Source organism: Leishmania infantum, chromosome 34 (genome assembly GCF_000002875.2).
Source record: "Leishmania infantum JPCM5 genome chromosome 34".
Lineage (NCBI taxonomy): Eukaryota > Euglenozoa > Kinetoplastea > Trypanosomatida > Trypanosomatidae > Leishmania > Leishmania infantum.
The window spans coordinates 798024-814118 of record NC_009418.2 but is presented as its reverse complement, the minus strand read 5'-3'; the positions used below and the strand labels follow the sequence as shown (position 1 = coordinate 814118).

At 57.7% G+C, this 16095-nt stretch overlaps 5 protein-coding genes across 5 annotated transcripts; all 5 read left to right on the top strand.

The window, feature by feature from the left end:
• Window positions 1-246: 246 nt before the first annotated feature.
• Window positions 247-4650, top strand: LINJ_34_1910 (putative eukaryotic translation initiation factor 2-alpha kinase precursor; the record flags this gene model as incomplete). Its single annotated transcript, XM_001468519.1, has 1 exon — window positions 247-4650. The coding sequence occupies one exon, from the start codon at window positions 247-249 to the stop codon at window positions 4648-4650; it is 4404 nt and encodes a 1467-aa protein (XP_001468556.1).
• Window positions 4651-8851: 4201 nt separating this feature from the next.
• On the top strand, window positions 8852-9583 carry LINJ_34_1900 (putative NAD dependent deacetylase; the record flags this gene model as incomplete). The annotated part of the gene is made up of 1 exon (XM_001468759.1): window positions 8852-9583. The coding sequence occupies one exon, from the start codon at window positions 8852-8854 to the stop codon at window positions 9581-9583; it is 732 nt and encodes a 243-aa protein (XP_001468796.1).
• Window positions 9584-10758: 1175 nt separating this feature from the next.
• Window positions 10759-11229, top strand: LINJ_34_1890 (conserved hypothetical protein; the record flags this gene model as incomplete). Its single annotated transcript, XM_001468758.1, has 1 exon — window positions 10759-11229. The coding sequence occupies one exon, from the start codon at window positions 10759-10761 to the stop codon at window positions 11227-11229; it is 471 nt and encodes a 156-aa protein (XP_001468795.1).
• A 1425-nt stretch (window positions 11230-12654) lies between these two features.
• LINJ_34_1880 (ubiquitin-like protein) lies at window positions 12655-12897 on the top strand (the record flags this gene model as incomplete). The annotated part of the gene is made up of 1 exon (XM_001468757.1): window positions 12655-12897. One exon carries the CDS (start codon window positions 12655-12657, stop codon window positions 12895-12897), a length of 243 nt encoding a protein of 80 aa, XP_001468794.1.
• A 1395-nt stretch (window positions 12898-14292) lies between these two features.
• Window positions 14293-15213, top strand: LINJ_34_1870 (conserved hypothetical protein; the record flags this gene model as incomplete). The annotated part of the gene is made up of 1 exon (XM_001468756.1): window positions 14293-15213. One exon carries the CDS (start codon window positions 14293-14295, stop codon window positions 15211-15213), a length of 921 nt encoding a protein of 306 aa, XP_001468793.1.
• Window positions 15214-16095: the final 882 nt, after the last annotated feature.

The following is a 16095-nucleotide window of genomic DNA, read 5'->3' as shown; positions in this document are numbered from 1 at the left end:
CCCTCTTACACGCCCTGTTTCGCGCGCTTGGTGCTACGAGGCGTGCTGGAAGATCTCTGTGTTTTCTCCCGCTGTTGTCCTTCCCGCTTGCTCTTCTGCCCTACGTGCGCGCTTGCTCGTTTTGTGAATTCGTCTTTTCCGTGCGCGTGTCTGGGAGCATCTGGTGTAGACGTATGCTCCGGAACGGTGAACAGGGCTCTTTTTGTCTCCGCCGACGTTTTCGTTGCTGCCGTGAATCGTAGGTGCATGCCACAGGATGCACGTCTCCAGCCTTTCTCGCTCGTTGGAATCGAAGCCACGGTGAGGCCCGAGCAGAGGCGGTGGAGCGCGGGGAAGCGCTCGGGCACACATGGCAGACCGCTTGAGCGATTTTTTCTCTTCCTCTTTTTGGCTGCACTCGCGCTGTGCTCAGTGTGCTGCTCCCAAGCATCGTCTGCTCCTTTTCACCCTGCACGGCACATCGTAGCGGACGAGGCACTCTCCAACGCACCATCCGCGCGGAGTGTGGCACTTCGCTACACCTTCCCCGGCAGCAGCTTGGCGCTTCTAGTGACGGAGGGCGGTCATCTGCACGCTTATGATCTGGAACGTGGCCAGCATGCGTGGTGCGCCGACGCTGGCGGTGACATGGTCACCGTGACGATAGACCTGCCGCCGTCTAAGGAGGCGGCGCTGCGTGATCCCCTAGCGCTTCCGTTTCTTGTGCGTGGCAACAGTCTCTTTACACGCGTTCCGTTCTTCACGTACACGCCACTAGAGTCCATGGATGCAACCGAGCGGCTCGAAGGGCTACCGCAGTCCCTCCGGCCCTACTTCTTTATGAACATCTCAACACTGCTGAGGCGACAAACACTCTTTTTGGGTGGCACAGATGTGTACGTGACGACCTCAGTTCAAGTGGCGGATCTCGACGCGAGCACAGGGCGGCCTGTTGGGGGCCTAGAAACTCCATCGCAGGCTTTTTGCGGCAGCAACGCCACCAGAAGCCCACCACGCGGCGACTCAACGACAGAGTCGCACCGCGTGCCGCACAATGAGCTCCTCCCTCTACTGCACATTGTCCGCTACAACATTGTTTTGCACGTGGTGAGGCCAGGCGAGTACAGCTGGTCAATCTGCCTCTCGCAGCTGCGCATGTCGCCTCGGGCAGTCGTTCAGCCACGCTTCCCGTCACCCTTTTCCGCACATAGCGCAGCCGACACCTCGTCAGCGGCTCCTGAGGACGACAGCGAGCACACGCCGCGCTTCTTCTCGCAGTTTATGCGCAACATGTTCGACTACGATGACGAGCATGTCGTGAATGTGGCCTACAGGCGTGCTGCAGATCAACAGGCCAACCCGACGCCTGCCGCGCGGACGTCGACGGCGGTGCTGATGCGCAACTTGCAGCGCACCCATACTCAGGCTGCCGATTACATCAGCCGCGTGGTTAGTGTACACCAGGTCAATGAAAGCCATGTCAGTCTCCGAAGCGTCCACGATGGCACTACGGCCTGGACATCGGCTTTGCCGCATGTGGCGCGCGAGCCTTCTGGAGATGGGACAGGCTCGACGACGTCATCCTCGAATGCAACTTCCACTGTGATCGCTGCATATGTGTGGGTGAGTGGCGCTGATGAAATCTTCCGCGTTCCAGTTCTACGTTTGGCCTTCGGCAGCGTGGTGGAAGAGGCGGAACAGCTTCGCATATCCATGGAGACGGATGCGAGGGGCGCCGTACCTACAGGTCTGCCGCGGCTCACATCTGCTTCGCTCGCTGGGGCTCTGGTGCCCGCAACGCACGCCGCGGGCCGTCTGCAGCTCTGGACACTTATGCAAAGCGGTGACTCAGGGCGTGGCCGCTGCCGCGACGGCGGCGCTTGTGGCGAGTGGGCTACAGATGACGTTGAGGCCGATGAGCGTGAGGAGACGGAACTCGCAGCGTACTACCATCAGTGCACCTGGTGGGAGACGCCGCCTGTGTCTTGGCCGCTGCTGGCGGGAGCATTCAACGGAGAAAGTGGTGCTGTGACTTTCCAGGCTATCGACTCTGCGACGTCGTCGAGAACGGTGGCCGGCACAAGCGGCGTCTACTCTACCGAGAACCCACCCTTAGGCTTCGACAGCTCGGGAGCGGTGGTGAAAACCGGCTTGGCTTGGCGCACCGCCGCCTTCATCTCCTTTCACGTACTCTGCCTCGCCGGCTCGATCGCGTTTTTGTGCGCCGGCGTGCCGCCCCGGGGGCAGCTGCAGCGCGCCTGGGCCCAGGCGGACCGCAACCGTGACCGAGTTTCCCACACGTCCTCCTCTCATCAGCCATCGACACAGCTGGTCCCGCAAGATCTCCTCTCCCCGCACGGCGGGCGAGGCACGCCGTTCAGCCTCATAATGGATTCCTTCTCGATGGACACCCTTGGTTTGGGCACTTTACCGACAGCCTCTGCCTCCATGGCGACTGTGTCGCTTCCCCACTCAGACGACTCACTGCAGGAGCTGATGCGACACCACCAGCTGGGGCACCTCAGCAGGTCCCCGCCACGCTCGCCATGGGTGTACCCGGCGCCAGAGCAGGTGCGCTCCCTCACATACGAGGAGAGTGAGAAGATGCTCCCTGTAACCGCCACTCCAGCGACCACAACAACAACCAAAGGCACCGCAACCTCATCAAAGGCGGGGTTTGGCATGACGCCGTCCACGGCGCGACAAAAGGCAAAGACGTCTGAGACGCCAGTGAAGAGAGCAGCTGCATTGCCCTCGAGTCCGGCCGATTCCGCGGCAGCCGATAAGGCCGCCGCGTCCGCGTCAAACAGTTCGAGCGACGACGACACGGTTGACATCGACCTCGGCGAGCGCTGGTGGCTGCGAGCGCAGTTTTTGCCGCGGCAGCATGCAAGTGCACCGGCGCTGGACGAGACATTCTCGGACCGCGGCAGCAGCTATAGCCGCTCGCAAGCTAATACGGGAACGGAGGAGGAAGGCAAGCTGTTCCAGCTGCACTTCAAGGTCCTAGAGAAGATCGGGTTTGGGGGTGAGGGGTCTGTGTTCTGCGTCGAGCACCGCGTGACGCATGCGCGGTACGCCATCAAGGTGATTCACATCCACGAGAAGGACGAGGAGCGAGTGGTGCAGGAGGCCGTTCTGCACAGCTCCTTCGACAACGCCAACGTGGTGCGCTTCTACTTTTGCTGGATCGAAGATATCGCCGTATCGACCGCAAACCGCCTGGAGTTGTGCCACCGCGACGAGGACGGGCTCGATGCGACATCGCTGGCCTACAGCGACAACTCACTCATGGTGTCCACATCCGGCAACACAAACGGACACAGCACCGACCACGACACAGCCTCCAAGGCTGGCGACACCTACCACATGCTCTTCATCCAGATGGAGTACTTCCCCCGCGGTACGCTAGCGGATTGGCTGCGTCTCCGCAGCGGCTTCTTCCGGCTCGAGGTGCTACGCTACATGAAGCAAATCGGCGAGGGCTTGGCTTACTTGCACAACCAGGACGTGGTGCACCATGATTTGAAGCCAACGAACATCTTCGTCTCCAACGACAACGTTCTCAAGATCGGCGACTTTGGGCTCGCGAAACGACGCGGCAACGCTAACGGGAGCGCCGGTGACTTGGCGTCGAACGTCGCGGGTGGCCAGGAGGAGAGGTCGGTGGTCGGCGGAAGCCCGCTGTACTCGAGCCCAGAGCAGACGCGTGGCGAACCGGTAAACAAGCCGTCCGACATCTTCTCTCTTGGCATCATCGCAGTGGAGATGCTGTGCACCTTTACCACGCTGCACGAGCGCATTCGCATCTTGACCGATGCCCACCAACTCATCTTACCTGAAGAGCTCGAGGCCGAGTTCCCTGACGAAGCGCAGTTGATCAAGTCTATGCTGGCGGCAAACCCGCTACAGCGACCGCCAATACGAAAGCTCCTTCGGCAGATCAGCAAGCTCATTGTCGCGCTGGAGGCACAGGAGAGCGATGAGGAGGCCGAGAAGCCGCCGCCACCGTCCCCTCTCGACGGCGCCGAGCACTCGGAGTCGCGCAACGGCAACGACGAGGCGGCCACCGTCGCACTCGTCGACGACAGCGCGTCGGCGCTCGCCGCAGCCACGGCAACCGGCAAGTTCGGCAACACACCATTGAGCACAAGCGTCACCGCTGCGTCGTCGTCGTGTGGGCGATCGGTCGCCGCGGATCTCGCAAGCGGCAGCCATGTAGACTCCTTTCCGTCGCCGCTAGGTGAGCAGAAGTCGCGTGTGGCTTTGCTGCCTGTTCTCCACAGCGAAGCCGCCACCGGTATCAGCGCTGCAGCAGCCTCGCACATGCCAGCCACCACGTCAGCGCATGACAGCAACGCCGCCTCTACGGGGAAGCATGTAACTCGCCTAGGCGACTCGCTTGCCTCTCTCCACGCCTCAACGATGGTGAAGCGTGGTAACACATACCACCACCGTCGTCGCGGGTCGGCCAGCCCGAACATGGAGGCGGAAATCGGTCGCCTGCATATCTGTGAGATGGTCGCCACCGGATCTGCGTCCCGGAAAGAGTTCTTTGCAAACGACCCCTACGGACTGCCCAACACCCCGGTAATGTACACGGAGGACGCTGATCTGTCCACTATCCTGAAGCACGACCTGCAGGATCGTACTGTCTCTGCGCCAGACTGAGCGGGAAGCAGTGCGAAAGGGTTCAGTGGGTGTTTTTTTTCGTCTGCGGAAAAAGCGCCTCTATTTCGGATGCCCGCTATCGTGCGTCTTCTTATTGTCGTTGCTCTTCACGTGACGCATCTATACTTGATTAGAGGGGTTTGCGTGTGGGATGAAGGTATCTGCTCTCTGTTCCTTTGGTTCGTCCCGTGCTGCCCAACAGCCGCTAGCGCCAACGGCCTTGCCTCGTTCCCTTTTTTCTTGCTGTTCTTCAAACCTTCTCAGAAGAGAAGTTGATGCCCTCCTTTTTTTTTTCGCTTCTGCTCGCGGCATTGTTTGAAAGAAGGAGCACGTGAGAGAGTGTGCGGATTTATTTCTCGTCCGGCGGCCGGATAGCAGGGGAAGCGAACAACAAAAAAGGGGGAAAGAGGAACGTCACGTCGCGGTCGTTCTGTACGCTGGGAGTTTCTCCAGTCGGGTTTACGTTTAGGCGTGCTCGTTGTGGGCGTGTCTTTGTTGACGTTCTTCGCATGCTACGTTTTTTTTTTCTCTGCGCGTGTGCTATCGCAGATGGGATTTCGTTTCCCCCTTTTCTCGTCTCCTTGCCTCCCTCCCCTTACCCTCGCCGCCCCAACACTCTTTATAAGTATTTTATTCGAGAACTTATGGGTGTGCTCTCGCGCCGCACGGAAGTGTGCCACGGTTGCTCTCTCTCTCTCTGCCACTATTGTGCTGCACATTGTTTTTCTCGTTTCGTTCCTGTTCTCGGTTTTTCTGCCACCTCTCCCTCCCTGCTGCTTCTTCTCCCTCTTCTCACAAGCGTTTTTCCTTTTTCGTTTTGCTCTGTGTGCTGCTGTCGTTGATTTTGTGTGTGTGTGTGTGTGTGTGTGTGATGTACGTTTTCTTTTTCCCGGTCGGCTTTTCACCTCCGCTCCTAACGTTTCACCACCTGACACTCTGCGCGCCCCATCTCCACCATGCCGTCTCATTGTTTTTTTTTTCCGCCAATACAAGCACGCACACGCACCATCTGTTGTTGTTTTAGTTACTTTGAATGTACATATATAATTATATATGTATTCAAGGCCTCTCGCAACTATGACGAGCGGGGCGTGACCCCTCGGCGCTTTCTTTTTCTTTTTTCGCCTCGACTTGCTCCGCCACTCTCGTTGCCCGGCGTCTCGTTCGTGTTTTTCTCTGCATTTCCGTGGGTTTTGTTAACGTTTCTCCCCCCTTCCCCATTTCGCACATACACACGCACGACGTTCTTGCCTCTCTTTCTTTTCCCGGTCTCTCATCTGGTGCTCTCACACCGGAAGCCCGACGTTTTTTTTTGTGCCTGTAGAGGGCCATAGGATTCCCCGTACCACTGCTTTCTTGCTCTTTGCTCTTTTTGTTTCTTGCTCTCCATCTTAGACGTCACTCGGAACGCAGTGTCGGAAAACCCCTCTCACCCCCGTCAAGCTGCTGAGCTTGGAACACAACAGGAGACCCTGCTCGCCCAGTCCCGCACAGGCACCCCCTGCCCGCACTTCGGATTCCTCCAACGGCGGGCGACTCGTCGTGGCAGCATGGGATGCACGTGGCGTGCTGCCCGCTGCTGCGCTTGCGCTTCCTTGCGCACCTTCCCGCCCGGCCAGAGCCTCCGCACCCGCCCAGCGAAGCACACCCCGCCGCACGCAACGACCTTGCACGCGGTCACCTCGACACGCACGTCTCGCACGCGCTGCACGGGCTGCCCCCGTCGGGGGCCTGTCGCTGCCCCCACCACACCCTCTGTGCCCCCACAGAACGGCAGGCTGTGAGCTCCCCGTGTGCGCACGCGCACGCGTGTCGGCGGGACCCCTCCGCCCCACGCGCACAGCAGCGGCCGACCCGTCGCGGCAACATGCGGGCAAGCCGTCCAGGCGCGCACCCCCCCCGGCAACAGTGCCGTTCTCGAACACGCCCCCTCCCCTCCCCCCCCCCACTCCACAAAAGCGCGAGCGCCGCCATGCACAGCTGGCATGCCGCATCGCATGCAGAGGGGCGTGGCGCGAAGAGAGCCCACAGTGCATGTGCGCAAAACATGCCGTATCGGCTCCAGCCGACCAAATGGGGGCTCGTGAGGCGCAGATGCCGGAAGCATCACCAGAGCAGCCTGCACTACATCATCCAGTCATCCGGAGTCCACTGTGGAGGGTGGTGGCCGTCGTCGTCGTAGGGGGGAGGGGGGTCGCCACGCCGTATGTGACGGGATGCAGCGGCCTTCAGGAGACTGACGGGGAGAAGCACGGCATGCAGGCAGACGTTGCAGGGTCTCACAGGGCCCTGGGCTGAGGCTGGGCAGCATCCTACCTCGGCTCGTGCGGCATGCGCCTAGGCCACCACCGGCATGCTACCCCTGCCCCCCACCCTTTGACAGACGCCACCGCCCTCGAGTAACGCCCGTGAGGGCGGTCCCGCCTACTTTGGTGCGCGCCATGCGGCCCGGTGGGTGTGGCGCCGATGGCGCAGGCATGCCTGCGAGGGGGGAGGGACAGGCTGAGCCCGTTATAGACGCGTGGCCGGATGCAGCGGCCGGACGGCTCGTCCTAGAGGACGCGGATGTGGCCGCCGTGCCGCAGGGGGTGGGTGAGGGGCGGCTGTGTGTGTACGTATATATCGGGGTACGAGTTCGTGGTAGACGGAGCACATGGAGGAAAAGGGAAAATCATTGAATGAGCAACGGGGGTATAGGTGTCGAATCTCGTATTTTCTATTTTTTTTTGTATGTCTTTCGCACGAAACGCCGATTTTGTTGACAACCGCATGTGTTGCGTTTGTCGTCCATCTTTGATGGTGTCGCAGCGGACCTGCGAGGCCGATCCACGGGACTGCAGGAATTTCGTCGGGTTACTGGTGCATGTCGCACGCGTTTTTTTTTTCTTTCGGTTTCTCTTCGTCAGCCTCGTCTACCCTCTCGCGCTTTGTGTGCCGCACCGTCCATCGGATCTCGGTATGTAGGCTGTATTGCTGTACACCCCACACCAAGACCTACGTGAAGTGCAAGCAGATCCGCATCGCAGCGCTGTATGTGTTTTTTTTTTTTACTCTACCTCGTCAACATGTCTGCTGTGATCCGGAAAGCACGGCCCTGCTCTTTATATATATTTGTGTAGACCTGTTCACCTGAGTGATGTAGACACCCATGGTGGCCCGAAAGCAGCGCGGGTTTCCGGCACGCCTCCTCGACAGCGAGAGTCGCATACGAGAGGAAAAGGAAGCAGATGTCGTCGGCGCTTTCGGCTCGCTTTAGGCGTTTGCCCAGAGCGATCTGCGTATCGGTATGCCGGCATGAACGCGTACACACAGCGCGGAGCACGATTCGGGGATGGGCAGAGGCAGAGTAGGGCGAGCGGAGAGCATCGGCGCGTAGGATGCGAAGTTTTAACAAAACCCGCTTTGAGATCGTTGAGAAAAGATTAGCTAAAAAGCTCTACTCTTGAAACTTGCCCCGCCAGACATTTCCGTTTTTTTTTTCGCGCCCACATGGGCTTACACAGAGAAGCAGGTACACCGACATGTTCGTGCACAATCTTAGCGCAGGCGTACCCAAAGGGGGAGAGAGAGACAGCAAACAGGGGACAAAAGGGAATGGGCGACCCGATAGATGGGTAAGAAAAAGAGAGAAGGCATATCTGTTTGTGCTGCCTAATAAAGAGGTGCTTGCGACTGCCCCCCGCCCCCAACAACGCTTCTGTTGGGCGTGTGCAGATGACAACTGCGCACCTCTGCCTGGAAACGAGAGAGGGGACACGCACTCTCTGCGTGTGTCTCATGGGGCGAATCTCTGGTAGTGTTTTTCGGACCTTTCTCTTCGCAGCTTTCAAACCGTGCACTTCCGCCCCGCCTGCGAGTTTTTTGCTCAGTGACCGTTGATCTCCTTCTCCAGCTTCATCGAGGCGCATTTCCATCACTACTTTGCTCCCTTTTTCGTTCGCTCCCGTGTCTTTGCGACGCGCGCAGGGGTGCTTGTGAGCGGGCTTCAGTGACGCGCTCGGATGCGGCTCACTTGTTGTATCTGTGCACCCACCACGGCAGGCCTTCAGTTGTGCTCTCTGTGTCTCTCCCTCTCTCACAGACTTCGCCCTGCCCATCGCACACGCTTCGGGGCAAAGAACTGGAACTCATTTCTCTCACCGCCCTCTTATATGGACCGAAAAAGAAAAACAAAGGTAGACAACATTGGACGCAAACGTAGATGAAAGCGTGCCGGTGCATCACAATCCTCACCGGCGCCGGCATCTCTGCTGAATCGGGAATTTCCACCTTTCGCGATAGCGACGGGCTCTGGTGCAACCATAATGTCGAGGATGTAGCGTCTCCGGACGCCTTCATCAGAAACCCGGCTCTCGTGCAGCTCTTCTACAACGAGCGTCGCCGCAATCTTTTGCTAAGCTCTGTCAAGCCGAACAAGGCGCACATAGCACTGGCCAAGTTAGAAGAGGAGCTGAGTGGAAAGGGGAAGGTTGTCATTGTCACTCAGAATGTGGACAACCTGCACGAGCGCGCCGGCTCGAAAAACGTTCTGCACATGCACGGCGAGCTTCTGAAGGTCCGCTGCGCAGCCACCGGGAATGTCTTCGAATGGCAGAAGGACATTGTGGGAGATGTTGACCGCTGCCCCGACTGCGGCCTGCTTGGCACCTTGCGCCCGCACATTGTTTGGTTTGGTGAGATGCCGCTTTGCATGGACGAGATCGAGTCGATACTGTCGAAGACGGATCTCTTTGTTGCCATCGGCACCTCCGGAAACGTGTACCCCGCCGCCGGGTTTGTGAAGCGGGCGCAGTTTTACGGTGCGACGACGCTTGAGCTGAATCTTCAGGAGGGCTCCAACAGCACGCTCTTTCAGGAGTCCATCTACGGCAAAGCCAGCGACATTGTGCCCGCCTGGGTGGACCGAGTGCTGAAAGAGAGCTCGAAAAAGTGATGGGACCGAACTGATTCGGGTGGGTATAGTATGCGTGCGCGATGTGGCTACTCCTCTGGCACGTTAGCTCTTGCTGTCCTCTGACGGACTGTGGGGGAAACAAGAACGCACACACACACAAAAAGGGAAAATGCTGCCTCCCTCAAACGAGCAAGCCTCCACGACTGACATCCGAGGGCTCTTCCTGCCCTCCTGTGACATCTTTTGACCTACCCGCCTCAGCGGTGCCGCATAACGGCAGCTTCTCTTTTTTTTTGCCTTTTGCTTCTTCTGTGGGGTGGTTTGGGGGACTGCCGCATGGCCAACATCTGCCAAGACCAAGGCAAGACAAGGCGGTGCGCTATTCAGGTTACATGAAGTTATAGGGCGTTGAAGGGCGGCGTGACCTCTCTCTTCCCCGTCTTTCTCTTTCGAGTGATTTGTGGCATGCCCTCCTTCTCTGCTTTGTCGGTTTTTGCGTCTCTTGAAAGCGCGCACAACACGCTTGCTGATCCCTGAATCCCCTGCGTGCCAAAACGCTTGTGCCTCACTGGCACGCGTTGTCTGCTTCTTGCCGTCGGCGTCCTGATGCCCCCCCTAAACCCTTTCACCCTCTCCCCTAACTCACCTTACCCCTTTGCCGCAGCCTCTCCATTCATTCCACACATAAGCCCTCCCCGCGCCTGCCGCCGTGACTTTTACACCGACCTCTGCATACACGCATCCACTTTTCACCTTGCACAGCTCACGGCGCTTTCTCATTCTGCCCCCGCCCCCTCTCCCTTATTCGATTCAGCGCACGCTTAGTGGATCGACCACCTCCCCCTTTCCTCCGAGCCCGATATAGATCAAGGCGTTTTCGCTACTTTTCTCTGCGCCACCTGCTCTAGCCCTTGAGCTCTTCGATCGTGTGTGGCGTATCTGTCGTCTTGGCCTTGCACATATTCGCGCCTATTCGCAAATCCAAACGAAGCACACATACACAGACAGACAGACACCCCCCCCTTTTCCGCCCTCCTACGCCACCTCCCTCCTCTTCCTCCTCCTCCCCCTCCCCCTACGCGCACGCACGTGATCGTACTTTACGCCGTCAGTCTTATTTGGGTCTTTTTTCTCTCTCTCTCACCTCTGTTTTTTTTTTTTGTTCGCGCGTTTGCTTATTGGAAGACGAGTGCTTTGTTTTAGGAGCGGTGAAGATGCTGCGCAACCTCGTCCGCTACGTGGGCCTCGTCCTCGTGCTGCTGTTCTTCATTGCCAGCGGCATTGAAAAATTGGCGGCGCCGTCAGTGGGCGCGGCTTTCCTTGCGAAGAGCAACTTTCCTCGTATGTTGGCTAAAATGGGCGTCAAGCTCTCGCCGTCGGAATACATCCACGTCGTTCGCACCGCGGGTGTAATGTGTGTGTCTTTCTCGCTTTTTATTTTGCTTGGAGTTGGCCGTAGCTTCTTCTCCTTTCTGATGGCGACTGGAATGATCATCACCACGGTTGCATTCTACGTGGACCTTGACTACCCGTTTGAAACTCCAGAAGAGAATGTTCAGCACATTCTTAAAAATGCGTCCCTCGTTGGCGCGCTGCTGTTTGTGACGGGTAGTGGCCACCGAAGCCGTCGGTACAACCAAGCCCGTGTGGCGAGCGACAGCAATCGGGCAAAGAAGAACAATTGAGTTGCGGGTCGCGCGCGTCTTCACGGCCACGAAAAAAAAAGGAAAAGGGCTGCGCCTCTCTGTGTGTGTGTTTGTGTGTCGAGGAAGGAGAATGACCCCTTTGCTGGGTCTGGTGCACTCGTAAGCGGATTCTTCGGCAAGTAAAGTACTGCAGACCTCCTCTTTTTCTCTCTTGCTGTTGTTACTTTTCGGTTGGTTCTCCGTTGATCACCCCTGTTTCTTTTTTCTTCGTTTGTCCTGCGCACATACTACGGCGCGTGGCGTGTACACCTCTCTCCCGGCCAGTGTATGTGCATGCACGTCTGTGCGCACGTGCCTAGGTCTGCGCAACAGCGGGCTGTGTCGACTCCTCCTTTCCTTTGCTGTGGGCTCCTTTCAAACCTCCTTTCCTCTGTTGCGCACTTCCTCGTTTTTTTGTGTAGGGCACGCTTCTCCTTCCACACACTCACATACACACACATACACACATATATATTTCGGTGTAGGTGCGCGCGGGATACTTGTGTGTCCATCTCGGGGAGTGCCTTCAGTGTTATCGACCAAAAAGAAAGAGTGGCCAGTAACGGTGGGACTGGCCCGGGGCTCTGACGGAACAAAGTGGCGGTGGCGCCGAGTGATGGCCATGCTATTGGCGCCACATCGTTCTCACCTCGCTGGCGCGCCGTTTCGTGGGTAGTGTCTTTTTTTTTATTATTCAATTGTTCTCTGACACTGACTTGCCCAGGTACTAGACAGGAGTCTTCAAGCCACGGTTGAGAGTGCGAGCTGCTCGCGAGGGTTCTCTTGGCCACCTTAGGCTAGCGGCACATCACACGAAAACATTCTGGGACGTGCTTTGCATGGACCTGGTGCATACCATGTTCAGGAGCGCGGTCTCGGCACTCATGAGGTCGCGCGCTCCAGTCAAGTGCAGCTTTATCGTTCACTTTGTGACTTCAAGCGTGCTGTGTGTGCGGCACTGTATCGGGTCTACCCTCTCCCCTCTATTTGCCTCTCCGCCACCTCCTCGTCCTCGTCACTTGCCCTATTATTACATCTGCCTGTGTGCGAACGTGTCTGACGAGCTTGTGTGTCTCATAGTCTGCACACACTGCTCTTCTCATCTCCCTGCGCCACTTTGGGGCTGGTTTTCAAGGCGATTATACTGTACATATCCATCAGCAGGTGCACATTCCTCGTGCGTACGTTGGCCACCATCACATACGTACATAGCGCGCCGCCACTCCTCTTTGTGCAGTGTCTCTGCGGCAAACTCTCTGACAAGTACAGCTCAGCAGAGCAGCGCCACTCGTGTGGCGCTTGTGTGGAAGAAAAGTGTTGTTGCTCCCCCCCTCAACACTACTTGCGCTTCTTCACGAACTCTTTACGAAGGACTTTAGTACACCCCTCCACCCCCAATTCTTCACGATCGAGCAGTTTTACGTAATGACCTTCTCTTTTAGCGTCATCTCTACCACGGGGCAGCGGATCTCCATCTCTGTACTCGGTCCGGATAACACTGTAGGCGACATCAAGGCGAAACTTGAGGAGACGGAAGGCATTCCGCAGAAGATGATCATGCTGGTGCACTCTGGTCGAAAACTGGAAGACAACGCAACCCTGGAGGAGTGCAACATACACGCTGGCGTCACAATCAATATGGTGCTTGCTCTGCGTGCAGGCCGCTGAGCGTCAGCCAGGAAACCGTATTGCTCGCTTTACGGATGATCGATGGCGGCGCCCTGCAGTGTGGCAAGCCGCAAACAAGCTTCGACACAAAAGGCGGCGGACAACCCGTTGGAATACTTATCGACGCGCAGTGTATGTGAGGCAGAGAGAGAGAGAGACACCACGCGGATTTCGCGCCGCGCCCCTCCTTGCTCGACTGCGCATCCTCGTCGCCACGTACTCTGCGCTTTTTCCTATTCTCCTGCCATGATGATGGCGACGGCAAGGCAATAGCGCTCTGGGGGGTTTTGTCTGCGTCCGAGGAGCCGCAAGCAATGCGGTAAGGGGCTAGGCGGAGATTCACCTTTTTTGTTTCTCCCGTTTCTGTTCGAAATGGAGGGAGCACATATGCACTTCATTTGCTTCTTCTGTGTCAACGTCTGTGTGCTCGGTTGCGTGTACTGTAGCGGTGCACGTTTCAGGGTTTAGTGGGCCGCCCACTCATTTTTTTGTTTTGTTTTCGTTTGCGCGTGTGTGTGTGTGTGCGTCCTCGGTGCGTGTATGTGTCTGTGTGTGTGTGTCTCTCCCTCTGTGTATGTATGTTGCTGCGATTGTTCCGAGGTGGAAAAGACGACGACCAAAGCTGAAGCGATCGTGTAGGAGTTGGGTGCGAGCGGAAAGGTGGAAAGGGGGAGGGGTATTGTCTTTTTCTTTCCTGCAAAGGGCGGCCTGTCGTGATGCGGAAACTCAAAAAGAAGAATCCGCGGTCTTTGCGATATTCTCAGCCCTCAGACGAACAAGAACAACAAAAAAGACAACGGCTGCTGAGTAGGTAGGGGTGAGGGAGGCACTCTGCTCTTCAGAAGTTCGTTTGCCATCGTGGCTCAGAGACAAGCGTCGCGGCACCCTCCTTTTCTGACACACCGCGCGATGTGTTTAGTGAGGCGGCCTACAAGAGGGTGGAGTGGATATAAAATGCCCTCTTCGTCTTTCTGTTCTCTCGAGCGTCTCCTTTCGCATTCGCCGAAAATGTGCCTTTTCATCGACCGCTGACGTTCTTCGTTCTTCACACACGGATCCTCTAGAGTACGGCATAGCACCTGGAGAGCGCCTTCTTTGCCTTTTTTTCTTTTCGCTCGGACTGTCTGGCCACGCGCGTGTGTGCGCATGGGAGACGCCTTTGTTGTTGGCCGTGCTTCAAGTCACGCAAGCGACTGAATGGTGGACGCGCGCCTATAAAGCGCATCGACACGCTGGCTCCTCGACGCATGGGGTGGCGGTGGTGGGGGTGGGTGGGGCGCTGCCACAAACAAGAACGAAGGAGAGCGGTAGAGGACTGTCGTCCCGTGCCTCATTTGCGAACTGTGGAAGTTCTCTAGTCTTCGTTCGCTGGACTTCCTATCCCCTCAAGCAGGAATGTCTCTCTGGCCGTTTCGGACGGGCAACGATGACCGCTTCCAGACGAGCAGCGGCCCGTCTGGCGCCGATGACATCTACGCCACCATGCGCCAGGGGGGCCTACCGCCGCACAGCTACGGGGTCGAAGTGGACAGCTATTTGGAGTGGCGGTGGCGGCGGGGGTTTCTGCAGAGCGTTTTCCCAGTGACATGCTACGGTGCAGTCGCTGGTTTTTGCGTCGGCTTCCGGCAGTCGCGCATTGAGGGCCGCTACGTTGGTCGGTACCGCATTATGTGGCGGTACACCTCGACATTTGCGGCGGTGGGACTTCTGACGAGCGCGTTTCACCACCTCCTCGTCGTGCGCAACCGCTACCACGACAAGTTCTACTACCCCATAGTGGCCGGCACCGCAGGCGCGGTGGTTCTTTCCCTGGCATCGCAGATGGGCACCATAGGGCAGAGCATGTTCGTGGGCGCCTTCCTCGGCGTCTTGTACGGGCTTGGCTGCTACGGCACGACCTACTACCACCGACGACGCCTGCGCGTCTTTTTGCACGAGCAGCGGGTCCGGCAGGTGCCCATTCACAAGGTCTCGCCGGAGCTGCAGCCCATGTACCGCGCCTTCCTGTACGACAACCGCCCTTTGGAAGAGGAAGACAAAAAGAGCCGCGAGGCCGTCACCCTCTCCCGCTCTGTCGACGACACTCGCCTCGATGCCCACACGTTCATGAGCAACATGACACCGGAGGTGTTTGATTGGGTGAACTTTCCGGACTGGTGGCCGTTGAAGTGGCCCATGCAGACGGAGGAGGAGCAGATGCTGCTGGAGCGTCAGCGGAACGAGGAGATCGAGCGGCGCAAGAACACGTTTCTAGAGACGGAGGACGCTGGTCTGTTGAAGCGCAAGAACCGTGCGAAGAAGTATCGTGATCTGTGACGTGCACGAGGGGGCAACGGAGGCGGGAGGGGGTGATGGTGAGAACCTACCTCGAAGCTACACGTGCACACTCGTGTGCTCAATGGCGTACATACGCATACTCGTTGGAGTTGGGCCGTGCGACGTTTATGGGATGTTGTCGGCGTTCGTGCGGGCACCTTGGTTGGTGTTGTTCTGGATTTATCTGTACTCACATTCCAAGCTTCTGCTCGTGTCCCACCCACCCAACCACAGAGACGTGAGCGCATGCCGACACAGGGCCGAAGCAGAAAGAGGTGAAGGCGGCGTGAAACGGCGTCCTCGAGGTGAGCAGGCGTGTCTCTCTTCGATGCCCCCATCGGTGTGTTGATGGAGACGTGTAGGGCGCGGCCATGTTGTGTTCAATGCGTACGGAGGAACGCGAATCGATGACCTTTTTTCTCCATCTTTCAGAAACAGCGCGCATGCGAGACGACGATCACGAATGCGTCTAGACGCGCTCGCTGCTGCACGCTCACTTGACGAACACCGACCGCTCTCTGCCGGTTTCTCTCCTCCCTCCCTCACCCTTCCACACACAAATACACAAACACACACCAACCGCCTCTTCTCTCTATGCGTTTCATGAAAAAAACGCCGACGGTTGCTAAGGGCAGTCAACTTTTCACCCTCGTCTCTTTCTCTCTCTGCCTCTCCGCTCCCTCCCAGAAAACACATCCCAGCGACAGACAACACTAGGAGGAGGAGAAAAGGCGTGCGCGCGGTCTGCACGTGCAAACACCCAGTACCCACCAAAACAAACAAAACGCACAAAAACGCATACCTTATGCCACTCCCTCCCTCTTCGGGTGCCGAATTCATCTCCAAGAGGTAATTGCGTTTCTTGCTTTTCTCTTCGCAGGT